The sequence below is a fragment of the Chlorocebus sabaeus genome, chromosome 23 (genome assembly GCF_047675955.1).
Source record: "Chlorocebus sabaeus isolate Y175 chromosome 23, mChlSab1.0.hap1, whole genome shotgun sequence".
Classification (NCBI taxonomy): domain Eukaryota; kingdom Metazoa; phylum Chordata; class Mammalia; order Primates; family Cercopithecidae; genus Chlorocebus; species Chlorocebus sabaeus.
In genome coordinates, this window is record NC_132926.1 from 70,880,881 (window position 1) to 70,897,401 (window position 16,521).

Consider the following 16,521-nt stretch of genomic DNA (forward strand, 5'->3'; position numbering starts at 1 on the left):
TAATCCTGAAGAAATGTCAAAAAATTTCAAACTGAAGGACATTCTAAATGAGCCTGTACTCCAAAAATGTCAATGTGTCAATGTCATCAAGCACAAAGAAAGTCCAAAGAACCGTTCCAGATTAAAGAAAATAAAGATACGTAACAACTGAAAGCAAAACATGATTCTATCCTGGCACCCTTTTTTGTTGCGGATAATGTAAGTTTATAAGACATACATGTTACCCTGGCTTCCTTATATGTTCTGTAAGTCTCAAATTTATGTCAAAATAAAAAAAATTTTTTTAGATGTGCATAAATTCAGAATAAAGTCCATACTTACTTACTGCAACCAGACTAAGTTTCTGAACCTGTTTAAAAAAAGAAAAAAGGTTAAATTTTCATTAACAAACACAATCATAATAACCTAACACCTGAAGAGTAAGCTATAACCTCACACATATATTTGCTATGCTGTCCTTCGTAAGAAAGACACTTACTGACTCTAATTTTCATTACTAGGGAAGTTTATATTTTCAACTATATTTCACCAGGAGTGGTAATGGAAGGGGTAGGTAAATGTTTTCTATAATGGGCCAAATATTAACTATTTTAGGCTTTGCAGGCAATGCATGTGGTCTCTGTTGCAACTACTAGCTTCTGCCACCATAGCATGAAAACAGTCATACTTAATACATAAATAATGTGCACGGGTATATCAAACTTTTACCTATAGGTACTGAAATTTGATTTTCACATAGTTTTCATGTCATGAAATATCCTTCTCCCCACCCCCAGCCTACCCCCACAAACATTTAAACATGTCAAAATCATTCATAACTCCTGGGTCATACAAAGCCAAGCAGTGGGCTAGACTGGCTTGCAGACTGTAATTTGCTGACCCCAATCATGGCTACTGATCCAGCTGTATGACCCTGGAAAAATAAGTTCCCTGTGCCTCAAATTCTTCATCTGTAAAACAGGTATTTATTTACTTTATGGGATTGTTATGAGGATTCAATGAATAAATTTGTGTAAAATAGAATGGGCTCAGTCATATAGTAATTGCTCAATACATGATAGCTGCTACCATCACTATCACCACCTATTCACAACTTGTCTAGTTTCCCCTGCAGAAGAAACTAATCTGTAGGACTGTAGGAAGTCTGACTGGGGACAGCATATACAGCCATAGTCATGGGATAGAGCACTTGTAGACCCAATTAGTGACTTAGGTTCATTAGCTCCATTTTTTTTTTTTTTCTTTTTACTCCCAAGTATTTTCTGTTTCAGAGGTCATAGCCCAATGCATTGGTTAATCTGAGTAGTGTACAGTCTGGGTAAAGAACATTTACATGCCATGATGTTACGAATGTATCATCAGTGTTAGCACTAGACGAGACGTTAAAAGCCATCTTTATTATGACTAAATGTCAATGCACAGTAAGTAAATTGTTAACTTTATAAAATGTGCAAATATGTTACTCTCCTCACCACAGGGTTTCTTTGGAAGTTGAATATAGGGAAAAACACCTGTGTCTGTGCGTAACGCAGTGTCAGGAAAGACACTGTAACAAAGACAAGATTTGAAGAGTTATTTAAGTAATAAACTTAGAAAAATTACATTTCAAGGAAGAAAACATTAACCAGCAAAAGTAAAACTTAGCAAGCAAGGAACAAGTGTAGAGAATGGTAACACTAAATACTCTCACATGATATCTTAATGATATGGTTCTAACCCATCTTGTCTCCATTACCAACTCAGACTCTGAGAAACCCAATTGCTCTTAACCTCAGCTCTGCCCTCACTTTCCTCTTCCACTAACTCAACTGGTTCCTAACTCCCAGCTCTTCTTGCTAATAAGCCATTCACAATCCTCCAAGAGAGACAACTCTACAACATGTTTTCCAGAAAATAAAGTACTTATTTAACACTATTATCATCCTCATCAAGGTTCCTGCTCTCACAGAGCTTACACTCTTTTGGAGAAGACAAAAGAAACAAGTAAACAAGAGACACTATTACAATGATTTATGAGCCATTAAAGGAGAAAAAAATCAACACTAACAAGTAATTTATCTGAAATTTACTTTTGTAGTTTATATAAAGGTGCTACGGTATAACGATACCTATCTTGCAAAGAAACGGCTGCAAGGCTTAGAGTGACAGTGCCAGACACTTTGCATTAGTTGAAAATAACTGATTGCTATCAAATACTTTCCCTAACGGTAATTTATCTCACCACCTGCGGTTCTCCCAATGTTACCTAGAGTGAATTTCTAACCCAGCTCGTGTCACCAATAACGTAATAGCGTGCATGTTTTTCTCTCTCATTAAGAATGCAAGAGGTAGAGGTTTGTCTTAATTATGTTTCCACCTTCAAGGGAAGGTCAATAAATATTCACTGAACAAGTATTATTGCCATACAACTGAGGGGTTATCAAGCAGTTTCCCCTTGGCCAGACTGCCTCTGAAACTCGACCCAGGAGGACTGCAAGTGCTAAATCAGCACGTGGATGTGACCGGATGGCGAAATATTAATAGGACAGGGAGGGGTTAAAGAAGGGAAGCCCGTGGTAGATGGTAAGGGTGAACCGGATTGCTTCGAGACAGAGTTAGGGGCCAAGGAGGGTGGTTCCGGGGAAGTCAACGAAAGAAGTCACTCACGTCATAGGTGTGGAAACTCTTGCCCACGCAGGTTGTTACATAGAACCGGCGCTTGAGCGCGCTGAACCGCACCACGTGTGGAATGTCGTTGCTGAAAAATCCCAAGGCCCGGAACCCCGCAAACAGCGCGCTGGCCGTGCGCCTTTCTGAGGCCCGTTCCATTGCCGCCGCGATCCCGGCTCCGCTCAGCTCTGGTCCTGAAGGAAAACACGTATCCAGTCCCTTCAGCGTGTCTAGTGGAACAGTCATCTGCTAGAGCTGAAGACAGAAGACCGCTTCCGGCGCCCGCTGCGAATCGCGTTTCCGGAGACTGCCCTCAGTGCAACACATAAAGTTCTCCCTCCAGAGCTCACATGGGAGGCGTGACTTTGGTTCCGTTGGCCAAGGTCTCCAGCATGTTGCCTAGCATTGTTCTCCAGCTCTTTTGCGGCGGAAGGAAGCTCCTGAGGTTCCGACGGAACCGCAAGGGCGGGAAGCAAAGAGGGAAGCGCGACGCCCAGGAGAGTGGAGGAGAGATCGACGCCTTGGACATGGAAACGATTTAAACATGTGATTATTTTAAAATGTACAAAAACATGAGACTGGAAAAATTTAAACATTGGATATCTGATTATATTAAGGAATTATGTTTAATTTTTGCATGTGATAGTAGCATTTTGATTACGTAAAGATCCTCATCTTTTGGATATATACTGACATATTTACAGATGAAAACTATAATGGGACATTTCAAAGGTGACAGAGGGATTCACTCATAGACTCTCTGGGGAGTAGAACTAATTATTTGGGGAAAGGGAACTGCTCACTTGGGCAACTTGGATAACTGTAGATTCCTCCGAGAAAAGGAAGGTAAATATTAAATGTTATTGGGACCCCTGGATTAAGTCAGTATTCCTTGAGGTCGGCTGTCAAAAGCAGACAGTAGGGGTTCTAAAGAGGAGCTCATCATAATGCAAAGGGGAGTCTGGGCAGTTCATTAGAGCTAAGTGCCTTAGGATGCTGAAGAAGACTGATTCCAGCGAAGTGGGTGTCAAGACACCTCACTCCTCGAGAGCCAACTGCCTTACCAAGATGTAGGTTTGGGGAACAATCTCTGATCGTGTGAACGTTAACTAAAACAGTGGTGACGTTAGAGCCCAGGACCAAAGTTTGACATATGGAATAACCTCTTATCTTACTGTTTTATTTCCATTTCACTTCGTTTATGAAAATGTTTTGGCAGCCTATTCAGATTTGGGTTGAGTGACTAATGTAAATATACTTGTACTTGAGAGGGATAAAGAGGGTATATTTACTAATGTAAATATACTTGTGCTTGAAAGGGATAAGGAGGGTCTGTCTCTACACAGATCAGTGTACTCTCTTGGGTTCCTTCCAGTTCTAAAATGTAATTATTTTATTATGAAACAAAAGTAACTTGTTAGCTAATTTGAATATCTGACTCATACACTCTTGAACAAAAAAAAATTCTTGATTTATTTTATAGTTCTGGCACAGAGCCTCAAACACTTTGGATGTTAAGATCATTAAGAAGCAGATGATAGCAGAATGAGAGCTTGTTATTTAGTCCTTGACATGTTGTACTTACTTGTGATTTCATTTGTACCCCGGATTTCTCAGTAGCAGTGCACATTTTCAGCCATATTTGTGGTATGACTTAAAAGTGAACAAGTTGCTAATTATTTGTAAACGTTATTTAACTTAAAAAAGAGGGGAAAAGAACATCTCACTGTACTATTAACTTATTTATTAGGCTTATTTTAATAGTTTAGTGGGTAAGCTCCATAAAGGTAGAGAATATTTTTTTTTTTTCTGTTTTGTTCATTAATACATAACAAGCACCCAGAACAGTATCTGGAACAAAAGGGGTGCTTAATAAACATTTGTTTAAAAAAAAAGTTACATTTAATAAAATGCTAAAAATGTGGAATGTTCTCTCTTTTTTTATGTTAGTCATGTTCCCTCCCAAAGTAATGAGTTGTGTACTTTAGCATCTCCAATATTTAAACTTCCTCCTGTAAGAAGATGTGTCTCTCTGTCCTTTGCCCAAGACTTGCAGCAAATCCTTCATGGTGGAGCAGGAATAGGAAGCGTTTGACTTACTTTGGCCAGTGCATATAAGCAAACATGATGTTCAGCAAGTCCCAGCAGATGCTTGAAGAGCCATTATCTGTTTCTACCAACTCTCTTGCTCTTTTCTGTTGCCAAAAGAGAAAGGTATGTCTCAAATAGGAGCTGCTTTTTCAGCCTGGGTCCTGAAATGAGAAGGTCTGTAGATAAAGCCTGCAGCTGACTTGAGGTTGCCAGTTTGTAATGTGAGTGAGAATTAACTGTTGTTGCTAGCCAGTGAGATTTGGTGTTTGTTTGCCTTCTAATTACAACCTAGCAAAAGTCTATGTGAATTTTGGAGAAATGTGTGAAAATTAGCATCTAAAAATAAAAATATATAGTTTGTTTTTCTTTATAGAAGTATTAAAGCTGCATTTGCTTAATTCAGTTTTTGAAAAAATGTTGACCAAGACAGGACTAAGCCCCTCCTTTTATTGTCAAAGGAGGCAACTCTATATGCTGGTAAAGTTCTTTGTCAATGTTCTTTGTTAAAAAAGAAAAAAAAAAGCTCCTTTAACTTTTAAGAATCAAATATCAATTTTTCATTCTATCCTTATCAAAATAAAGGTAAGGGAAAACCATATCAGTAACAAGAAAGCAAAACTTTATGGATACAAAGAAATAAAGAATTATATCAGCAGTAGACTTTCTTGTATTTTTTTTTTTTTTTTTTTTTTTTTTTTTTTTTTGAGACGGAGTCTTGCTCTGTTGCCCAGGCTGGAATGCAGTGGCCCAATCTCAGCTCACTGCAAGCTCCGGCTCCCGGGTTCACACCATTCTCCTGCCTTAGCCTCCCAAGTAGCTGGGACTACAGGCGCCCACCACCATGCCTAGCTAATTTTTTGTATTTTTAGTAGAGACGGGGTTTCACTGTGTTAGCCAGGATGGTCTCAATCTCCTGACCTTGCAATCTGCCTGCCTTGGCCTCCCAAAGTGCTGGGATTACAGGCGTAAGCCACCACGCCTGGCCAGCAGTAGACTTTCATACAGCAGTCTTAGCCTCTGAATGAAGGAGACAAAAGTGAGAATATAGATTATATAAATAGCATAACTAACCATGTAGTCTCAATATGAAAATATCCAACTTTATATGCTTAAATCACAATTTGCAACTTCCTTTTATTGACCATGAAACATTGACATAACTGACTGTATACTATACTAGTCCACCAAGAAAGCCTGAGTATATTTAAAAAAACAGAGATATATGATCCACATTGTTACAACATTTGGGAAAGTTCTTACTAAATTAATATAATGCATCCTCTTGCCCATTACTTTTAATTGACAGTGTAATTTAAATGACTAATTTTATATTAAGACATCTGTGGAATACATAGAATAAAATATATAAATTATACAATTTTTTAAAGATAAAGCAGAAGATTCAAAGAAACTGCACTTAATGGGATGACTTTGAGTTGTCTCCTTTCTCCCTAATCCTCAATTCATTTAGGGGAATTGGGCCCAAAATTTTATGAAAAATTGTGTGTATTCATTTTCATAGTTCAGTAAAATCTAGTCAGTGAATCCCTACTAAAATGGAGTTAGTATACTTAAAGAAATTTCTCTTGTAATGGCATTTAAGGGTTTGGGTCAGGTCTTCAGAGGAAGATTTTTAGAAAGGCATGTCTTGATTTTCCTCAGGACAAAAGAAAGTGCCTATTCAGCTACACCCTGAGCTTCTCTGGAAAAAGGCTGAGTCTTTCTTTTCTATCCCCAGTGTTTGACTGAAGGCTTGTTCCACAGTAAGTGCCCTTTAAATGCTTACTGGACATATAATGTAAGCTTCCTCTTACCTGTTGGTAGGTAAGATGGATTTAAGGACATTGAACTTCCCCCCTTCTGTCATAGTTTAGCCCCAACTAACCCTCAGGGGAGTATTAGAGGAGCATATCTACTCCTAGGAAAAATCAGTGCATTCCCACATGCTCTATTTTGGTCTAGGTTCTATGGCCAGGGTTGCCCTTCCCACTGGTGTTTGGAGGATTCTGAGTGGAAGGTGAGTGAGAGGGTGCCTATGGCTCTAGCTTGCAGCAGGAATTCAAGAACAGATTTGACATCCCCTGTTCACTTTTGCCTACTTTGTTTCTTCCAGGTGTGAGGAAAGTTCAAGAGGGGAAACAAGAAAAGACTAGTGACATAATTTAAGAAAAGGATGACTGCAATGCATCCTGAAGCTGCCTATCTCCAAATATTTTCTCCTATAGGCAGGGCCAACAGGTATAAAGGGGAGCAGTCAATGGACTCTAAGGATAAGTAGAGGTAAAAACCTGAAGAAAAATAATGTCCTTTAGAAAAGTATGTGTGCAAATTGTCTACTAACTAGATTTGAAAGATGATTCGTAAGAAACAAATTTGAGAATTATTTTATTAAGAAATATATAGTGTCAATTACAAAGGAACATATACATTTTCAAAAGCATTCACAAAATAAATTAAAGTACATTCTCTCTATATATATTTATAGTAGCTATAACAAAGGTACTTCTCAGGATCTACTTATTATATACCACTCTTGTCTGTTAGGTAATATTTAAAACTTAGCGTAGAATACTTTCACAATATTTTGCTTGAAAATTATTTCAAATTGCTTCACTATATTTACAGCTATTTGTGAAACCCCATTTGCTTTCACTTTCTTCTCTTGTAAATTTTTAGTTTAACACAAGAAGTATCATTACATGTAGAAGGAATGTCTGCCTTCTAAACGTAAGTTTAGGTGCTATCATTTAGTTCAATATTTTTCCTTTTTCAAGGAAAAGAGTTCTCCTGCTACACTTTTGGATTTTCCTCTTGAGTAATGCTTATGCAATTACGGCTGAGAATTACTGCCAATTAAGCCAGTCATCAATGTTACGGAAGCTTCCCTCAACATTTGAAGAGTAGTACTTCCCCTGCATTATAAATTTATATTAAACAATAAAAACTTAGAAAAATAAGTTAAGAAACTCTTCTGTAATTAAAAGATAACTATTTGTGATCTTCTGCACCACAGTTAGAGTTAATGTTTCATCTATTTAATAAAGATGATTTATTTGGTGCTGTGAAATATGACCATAATAAAGATGATTTACTGTTTTTTCAGTAAAGTTCGAATGAAGCGACGCCACAATCCTAGTAATTGTGACACTTGTTCCAGACATTTATTGGTTGTGACTTTCGTTTTTCTCCTCTTCTTCATTGCCTGAGTAGCATTTATCTGTAGAATATGAGAATCAATAGTCAAAATTACTTTTCACTATCTTTAGTAACTGTTGAGTGCAGGTTTTATTGCCTTCTCTATGCAAATCCATCGTTCAGTATATATCCAAAGCACCTGCTTACTATGTGCTAGTATGTGCCTTCTCCAGGGGAATGAATTCCTGTTTCTCTACCCACCTACTTTTACTTCAAGGCCAACCACCACCTCCTTCAGAAAGCCTCCTATAATTGCTCAGACCTTGGTTTTGGAAAGTCTTCCAGTGCTTAAGAGTATGTGTCATTTAACTTGGCTCTCACTTAACATGCTTTTCTTTATATTGCATCATAGGTATTCCCCATAGCACTGAGTCTTAATCATAGGAAACACTGAATATTTGTTGAGTGATTAAATAAATGAATAAATTGCTGATTTCAAGATCTCCCTGACAAGATCACAAGTTCATCATGGGTAAGAGCTATCTTATACCTCCTTATAGACGTAATTCAGTAAACCTAATCTCTTTTTTGAACCCAAAATGCATGCTCCTGCTCCCCATCCTTCCCCCTCCCCTGCCCCACTGTCTAGATATGCCACAGACATCTGAAGGTTTATTTTAAAGAGGATTCCAGCATATAACTTTATCTGAATTACCTTTGAATAGTACACTGGGCCTCCTAGACACATGGTATGCAGATTAATAAAGTCACAGGGTTATCAAGCACAAATCTTACAAAAATCTATAAAATCATAACTATTATTAGTCTTAGACTCTCCATTTGGGCTTGAGAGGTGACTGAAATAAATTTCTCCAGACTCTCCCTTTCTCACCTGCTGTCCAAGAACTTGATCTAGTTTTTTGTTTGTGCTCTTATTTGAATGAATTTTATTGTGGCCATCTGTAGATTTGCCAGTCACTCCTTCAAAAGAAGGCATGAAGCCAAATAGATTTCTCATATGGCTGTCTGGTATTGAGTTTCTAATTCAAGCTCAACCCAGATCAGCCCTATGGCTTCAATCCTCAATCTCTAAAAAGTGACAGTCTTGGCCGGGCATGGTGGCTCACGCCTGTAATGCCAGCACTTTGGGACGCCAAAGTGGGCAGATCACAAGGTCAGGAGTTCAAGACCAGCCTGGCCAATATGGTGAAACCCTGTCTCTACTAAAAATACTTAAATTAGCCAGGCGTGGTGGGGGGCGCCTGTAGTTCCAGCTACTCGGGAGGCTGAGGCAGGAGAATCACTTGAACCCAGGAGGCGGAGGTTGCAGTGAGCTGAGATTGTGCCACTGCATTCCAGCCTGGGTGACAGAGCGAGACTCTGTCAAAAAAAAAAAAAAAAAAAAAAGGCAGTCTTGTCCATCTACCTAGATTGCAGACATATAAAGTCCACTAGATTAATAAGGAGCAATCATACATATCTGCACTTGTCTCTCTCTGTTTCTTAAACTTGTCATCCTGAAGATAAATTCTCTACTTGCTGACTGAAATAAATATTGAGTGCCTGTTGTGTACCAGGCACTGTTCCAACTGCATTTACACGTATTGACTAATTTAATCCTCATAAACAACCTATGTAAGACTAACTGATATGATACTTACTTTACCCATGAAGCTATAGTACACAGCGGCTAAGTAATTTAACTAAGTCTTCACAGAAGTTATACGGCCAGGATTCAAAGTCAGGCAGGTTGTCTCCAGAGTTCCTACACCTAACTTTCCACTATACTATGTCCATATTTAATGCTACACAAGCATTCAAATGCAGATAACTACCTGTGCAAAAATATGTAAAGAGACAGCAACAGCATCCATACAAGCAATTAAGCAAACATAGGATAGAGATTTTTTGTATAATGTAACGTTTTAGTAAATAAGCACACAATAATTAAGTGATTAGAACAAGCGGTGTTGCTCAAACTTTGGACTGGACAAGAATCTCTTAAGTAGCCCTATAACCTGAGATTTTGATGTTGAAGGTCTAGGTTGAGTCCCCGGGAATTGGCATTTTTAACAGCCATACTCTTATGCTCCAGCAATCAAAACATTCTGATATAGGAGGCTCACTCAACATACCTTGAAACATTGCCGAAAGGTTTAGAACCATAATTCAGCCAAAACAGTATCAGAACCCTAGAAATAGGTGAGTTTGAGTCCGGGTATTAACGTGGGTCTAATTGACATCCTACTACTTTTACCCGGCTCATTTGTTCTTCGAAAGATAAAACCTAAATAAAAATCAGAGAACGACTTCTGCACCAAAGCCCCAGTTTAATTTGAGGTTAGTCCCAAGGTACAAAGCAAGCGTCTGAGGCTTCGGGCTTACCTGAGTTTCCGAATAGCCTGGGCACCAGAGAGCGAGGGTAGCCTTAGTTTTCCTGGCGAACATTTCTTTGGCGAGCGACGCGCAGCGGGGGGTGGGATTGAAGGTTAGGCTCTGGATTTCAGTAAGGCAGTGTGGCTGCTCATAGGCGGCAAAGTTTACGAGAAAAGGAGAAAACACCAGAAAGAAAAAAAGAAGAGAGAGAGAGTTGGTGAGAATTGACTGAAAGGCGAGCGAAGGAAGGTCGGGGAGGAGCGGGTACACAAGTCGAGAGTAAGAGCGAAGAGGTCGTCATGGTTGAGTAGAGCAAGGAAGAACCAACCGTGGGGGAGCAGGGGCGTGGCGAGGGTGGCGGAGGGCACTGGTCCGAAAAGACTTTCACCCACGCTCGCTCCGCCCAAGTCTCCTGGGGGCGGAGGCCGCCAAAAGCCCGAGCCCAAGCACGGAGCGCTGGACCCCAGCAGGTGGTGCCCCGACAAAGTTCCCTCATCCCAGTTCCCAATTTGCCTTTCCTCCCGATAGGGACTTCCTCTCCCTAAATTGGAACAGAAGTGTTGTCACAAGCTGGGAGCAGCCCCGAGCTGGCAACCCAGATGTCCCCTATCCCCGGCAGCGGCGTCCCGGAGCCCAGGCACCTCTCGGGGTTCTGCACATCGCAGGATACTCCCTCTCCAAAATGCCTGGCGTCTCCCTGGAGAAAGCCAGCAGCACTGACCTCTCTACTCACCCGATTGCTACAGGAGACGGTGTTGTTGAAGTAGGTACTTTTGGTCTGGAAGAAAGAAAAATATGACAAGGAGGGTAAAGACTTTTAAGTCCACAAGGAAAATCATCCCTCCACCCTTTGCTCCCAGGCTTTAAAGGTACTCTGAAAACAGTTTCCACTCAGGTACCTGTTTCCTATGTCATTGACAAGGCAGTGAAATAGTCTTTAGATAGTGTTGGCTAGTGCTTGAAACCGCACCAAAAGGTTCAGGTCTCAGAGGGAGACTTCCTGCTCCTTTCCCTCAAGCCACGACTGCACATAGCACTATGCTGGTGAGTAATAATGCCATTCTTTGGATGTCCACATCTGTACTGTGGCCATTCATGAATGCAAACTCTATCTAGAAATTAGGTTAATCAGGAAACTGATTACTACTGTATGTTAAAAAATTCCAAGTACACCATATTCTGTAATAAGTAGCATCCTGAAACATCTAAAACACTGGAGAGACCTGGAGCACAGCATCAACCCTTAAAGTTTAGCTCATGAGAATTATCGCTCTTTTACTCTTCTTTCTTAAGCTCTTTCCCCTGCTGTCTTTTTACAGCATAGTCAGAGCAGCACTTTAGCAGAGGATAGACATCCTTGATGCATAATGCTCTGCCTATCAATACCTGCTCCTCATCAGCATCTGCACACTTAGAATGTGCCAATTTCTAGATAATCATTTTAGATGCCACTTGTAAGAATTCTTGACAAAATGTGGGACCATGATTTTTTCTAAATTATTTTTCTTCCCTACAAAGTTAAATTGTAGAGTGTGTGTATGCCTACTGTTCTGATGAAAATACATTCGTTTTAAAAAAGTTTCTTCACTTACCCCACTCATATATGTAATCAGGTCTTTAGAAATAGTACTGAGATAGTCTGCTTCAATCTTCTCAAAGTCACAGTTAGTGAAGTCGTAAGTTAGCACCAGCCCTACAAGTTGAAAGATGAAGAATTTCCTGAAAGAAACTGACAGAACACATAGTAAGGCAAAAGGGAATGTACGTGGAAACCCAATTCCACCCCAGTTTCATACTAAAGTCTCCCCACCAAGGCTGAATTGCCTCTAGATCTGTAAGGCCTGCCTTAGGGGCCAGTGCTCAAGCACCAGATTTTCCTCTCATTTCCAGTCCCCAGGAAGCCCTTATTCACCCATGCTGTTGTCTTAAGTTGGAGTCTCCCTGATGCTCCAGAGCATTCTGGCTGCAGATATATAACACCTAAACGCCTACGGGCTCTTTCCTCCTAGGCCAATGATTTTCTACCATGTCATTCTCTTCCTTTATAGAATTCTGAATTGATGATGTGAAAGGAAAAAAAAAAAAAAGGAGTAGCTAAATCTATGGAATTTTAACATTAGTAAAGTCATCAGGAATTTCCCTCACCTTCCTCCTTTTTACTTTGCCCTAAACTCTTCATATGTGTTAATGTCCTTTAAGAAATGGATACCAGTGTCTTTCTCCCACAGGGTGTTTCAGTGACCAATCCTTTCTATTATTTGGGAGAAACACCTTCTGAAACCAGCAGCCACTGTAAGGATTTGGGGTCCTTGCATACTGTCCCGTGCATCCTGAACATCTGAGAATTCCGTGTGGCCGCCTTCAACTAATGCTTTCCCTTCTCCTTGGCTAGTAAGAAACTGTGCTTACTTATGGGATGCTTTGGAGGGTGGGTGCAGTCTCAGTCTTCAACAGCACTTCCATGTGAAAGCATTAAATGTGCAACCGTAACCAGAACCTTAGGGGCAGGAACGATAAGAGGTTGAAATAAATGGGGAAAGATCTGATGTGCCTTGTTCTCAAAAATCCTACTTTTCAAATTCTCATATCAATTTCAGAAAAAGCGCCTACTCTTGGTGACTAGGGGCACCTTAGGGGCTGAAGGGTCCTCTAGCACTTTCTAGTAGTGTCAAGAACTTTTAAAACCACAAATTCCAGTGCCCAGCCACCTTCACAGTCCCACTCTTAAAGCCAGCGTTAAACCTGAGGAGACCGCTCTGCTGGGTGCGTAGCAGTGAGCGCAAGGAGAGGATGCTGTCCTGAGCTCAGCTTTCCCAGAGGCGGCACACGCTTTCGTGAGCTCTGCCTCCCAGAGGCTTAGCCGCGCACAGCGTAGACTGGAAAACGTCTGTCACCTGGGGCCTGAGCGCGGGCACAGGTTTTAGAGACAGGAGAAGCAACGAGATGGCGGGCTCAGATTTGTGCTAGCAAACTATTGTTGATCCAGAAAGGAGTGCTTAAAAGCGCAGTCAGGGAGTGCGCCCTGGAGGATGTCTGTCTAGCAGTCTTCCGAGTTCCAGCAGCACCAATGGAGCGTTGAAGGGAGGGAAAGGCTGACACTGATCACGTTGCTGAGACGAACCCCCTGCTCCGCCCTAGCCTGGCTCATGCTGCCCTGGGCCCTCTCTACACCCAGGTCCCCTCTCTCTCTCCTTCCCTTCCGCTTCCCCGTTCATTCCCCACCCCCACCCCGCCCCCCGCCCTCGCGTGTCAGAGCCTGCATCGCTCTGGTACTAGGGAAGTTCCTAGGAGTCATCGCTCGGAGCAAGGAGGTTGGACGCCGTGTGTAAGTCCCAGCAAATGTCACAGGCCATACGTGCCCGGGAAAAAGAGCAGGGAAAGTCGAGGGATTCCGGAAAAGCGTAAGGGACAAACTGGAGCCAGAGTTGAACTCTTTTTCATAGAAGGCACTGGAGAGGGTCAGAAAACCTCTGATTCACCGCTGACTTCAAAAGTAGCCCTTTTCTGGAATTCTTTATGTGTTGTACTGAAGTCACCACAGCATTCATTGAAAAAGAAGTCCATTCTTCCCCCATCACCAACTCCTCGGGGTATTGTGGGATGATGTCAAAATCTGATTCATCTGTTGTGACATCAGAGATGATTCTGGTCGGCAGCTGGACATTGCATAGGCAGACAGGAGCTAAACCCAGATTTCTTCACTGGGCTGGATATCTCCAAGAGACAAAGGAAAGGGCATGGTGGCTGCTTCTGTCACCCTCACCTCACATGCCTTCCCCTCTAGTGGCTTGCTGTAGGGCCAGAGAGTGTGAGTACCCACTATAACCTTCAGCTTCATTTCTTGATTGCTGATGGGGGCAAGAACAGCAGAAAGCAGCCTGCACTGAGGTTTGACTTGCATTCTTCTGGAGGTATATAACCAGGCTGCCTCCCTTCTTTTGTTTTCTCTTTTAAAAACCCCTTGTGTCTATGATCTATGTAGAGTCTTTGTTGAGATGAGGTAGGCAGAGTGTCTCCTCCTAAGGCATCCTAGGTGTCTCTTTATCTGTTAAAACATTGCTAAACACTTGTTTCTGTTGCCTGCAATTTCCTTATCTGTAATTGTGTGACCTCTTGGATCATCTGGATTATATTACTTTTCTGCTCAAAAAGTTATGGCAAAACAACCTACTTAAGGTTGTTTTGAGATTTACAATTATCCTTCCTGCATTGGCTCCAGGCTGTCTTTCCAGCCTTATTTCCTTGATTCTCCTAGGCTTCCAGCAAATGGTATCTGAAGGTAATATGCTCTAAATATGCTCTGGGCTTTCTTCTTCCCAATCTGAGATGTTAGATTTTCGTGTCTTTCCACGTTCATCTTATTGGATGTCTCCAAAAGTGGTCTCCTACCCGGATGCGACCTCATTATCCTGTAAGCCATATCTATTTTCGACTTCTTTCTATGACTTCTATAGATTACTTAACATTTCAATAATGCTTTTCAACCTTATCTATTAGATTGTGAGTTCTTTAAAAGTAGGTAATGTTTTATAGCAGTTCATTTGTTCACTATTTACCTTTCCAGTAGCATTTGAAGTGATTTGCAATAAATACATTGGTGCCAAAAGGTAAAAAAACAGTCAAAGCGAGACAAGAGAATGGAACAAAGGAATAAGGTGCTTAGAATCAGGTGCAGGGAAGACTATAGAAAAACATTACTAAAAACTGGAGAATTACAACAATTGATCTCAAAAGTGAATTCTGAGCTTCCAAACAGCCACTACAAGGGGTAGACTACGACAAGCTCTACCACATACAAATTCATCATGAAAGGCAATTTTTCTTAAGCTAATGGTCATCATCATAACCACAATAGGGCTGTCTTCTGTACTACATGTAATAGACATTCAATGAATTCTCAATATGCTTAAGCATATTAACCTTCTGTGAAGATCATTGTCAGGAAGCAAATTCTTTTCCATTAAAAGAACCTCTCTATAAAGACTTCTTTTTCTAGTTCTTTGCTGCTGTCTTCCTGGAATCTACTTCTGTCTCACCTGGGGCAACAATTCAGACCACGGCCCTCTGTGAAAATTCAGGGTGAGCTGAAAATCTTCCTGTTTTCCTTCTCTTTTCATTTGTGCAAATGCTGAAGGAGTGAACAGTATCTACGTACCTAGTTTGAGAAATCCTAGGTTAGGTGAAGAATGGCGTATCTTCTATATGGAAATAGAAGTGAGATCATTTGTAACACTCTGCGATTACTCAGGAAGCTTAGGCAATACTCTCACCCATGTGATGGATCAGAAAATGATCCATGACATAGCTCTTTTTTCTCCTACCCTCACTCAAAAGATAAATCATTCATTAATTTTCTTAATACTTTTATTTCTTGTTTTAGTAATGCTTCCCACTCTTTCTTTTATTCCCTTAGTCTTTCCCTCTTTCTTTTTAAATTTATGTCTTTCCTCCTTTTCCTTGAACTGTTCTGAATATTTAAAGTAGCCTAGAACTCATGCAAAACTCAGTTTGGGTTTGAAAAATAGCTGCCAAAAGAAGACTGCTATTTTTTTTTTTACCTTATTCAATAATATAATTATGGGATTTAAAAAAATGGAAGGGATATCAGAGAGGTTATTGATGAGATAGGGGAGATCTCTCTCTTTGGAGTAAGAAAAGTCAATGACACCAATTTTAGCTTGATAATAATTTAGAAAGGGTAATAATGGACTTTCCCTAGCAGAAGGGTGTTCTTTGGTCTTGAAAGTAAAGTGTGTTGCTCTGGATCCTCCAGGACACAAGTCATAAAATCATTCTACCTCTTGGTTTTCATATGCTCATATAAAAGAGAGTGTCACACTTTCAGAGGTGGACATTGTTTCCTTTTTCATATTCTACCTTAATTGTTTATAGCCAAGGATGGTATTTATGTAAGGAGAAGTGGCTAGTGTTCACCCCTGAAAGTCATATTTATTTTGCCTATTTCCTTTGCATTTTATATTTATGCTCATGCAGATTGGCTGTTGGTCTGAACCACTGATTTGGTTCACCAGACTCCACATTTCTTCTAAGATCTCTTGGGAACATTTGTGAACCAGAAAGTGGAGTGAAGGAGTTTCCTATGATAAATGTGAAAAACAAGTTTTTTATTTCATTTTATTCCCAGGCTGATGATACCTTCATAATCAGCCCATGGCTGTGAAATGTTTCCAGATCTTTTTGAAATGGAGAGTGAGGACACTAAATATATTCATGTAAACCTCGTGTTTACATTCATTGCTCTGTGAAGAA

General features: G+C 40.5%; 2 protein-coding genes and 1 long non-coding RNA gene across 5 annotated transcripts in view; 1 reads left to right on the plus strand and 2 right to left on the minus strand.

Annotated features, from left to right (window-relative positions):
* Nucleotides 1-2,952, minus strand: part of WDR36 (WD repeat domain 36) — a 38,072-nt gene extending 35,120 nt beyond the window's left edge. The window contains exons 1-2 of the mRNA XM_008014117.3: nucleotides 2,647-2,952; nucleotides 322-349 (exon numbers count right to left, since the gene is read on the minus strand). Of these exons, the coding sequence (XP_008012308.2) occupies nucleotides 322-349; nucleotides 2,647-2,895 (277 nt within the window). The 5' untranslated portion in view covers nucleotides 2,896-2,952. The remainder of the gene's footprint in view (nucleotides 1-321; nucleotides 350-2,646) is intronic.
* Nucleotides 2,953-3,031: 79 nt separating this feature from the next.
* LOC103244323 (uncharacterized) lies at nucleotides 3,032-10,018 on the plus strand. Of its 3 annotated transcripts, XR_005244148.2 has the most exons (6): nucleotides 3,032-3,195; nucleotides 4,698-4,863; nucleotides 6,403-6,503; nucleotides 6,703-6,757; nucleotides 6,854-7,020; nucleotides 7,515-7,620. It is a non-coding gene; the product is annotated as an uncharacterized lncRNA (long non-coding RNA). The 3 variants fall into 3 exon arrangements; XR_012090891.1 differs by lacking the exon at nucleotides 6,403-6,503; XR_012090890.1 differs by lacking the exons at nucleotides 6,403-6,503; nucleotides 6,703-6,757; nucleotides 7,515-7,620 and adding an exon at nucleotides 8,288-10,018.
* Nucleotides 6,713-10,438, minus strand: TSLP (thymic stromal lymphopoietin). Its single transcript, XM_008014116.3, has 2 exons — nucleotides 10,261-10,438; nucleotides 6,713-7,957 (listed from the first exon to the last, which is right to left on the minus strand). The coding sequence occupies exons 1-2, from the start codon at nucleotides 10,321-10,323 to the stop codon at nucleotides 7,829-7,831; spliced, it is 192 nt and encodes a 63-aa protein (XP_008012307.1). The 5' UTR covers nucleotides 10,324-10,438; the 3' UTR covers nucleotides 6,713-7,828.
* Between the last annotated feature and the right edge of the window lie 6,083 nt (nucleotides 10,439-16,521).

Bases quoted from the DNA above. Each gene is read 5' to 3' on its own strand.
- TSLP (XM_008014116.3), bottom strand. From the start codon at position 10,323: ATGTTCGCCAGGAAAACTAAGGCTACCCTCGCTCTCTGGTGCCCAGGC. The intron at 7,958-10,260 runs GTAAGCCCGAAG...CATATTCTACAG, and splicing joins CAGGCTATTCGGAAACTCAG to ATAAATGCTACTCAGGCAAT.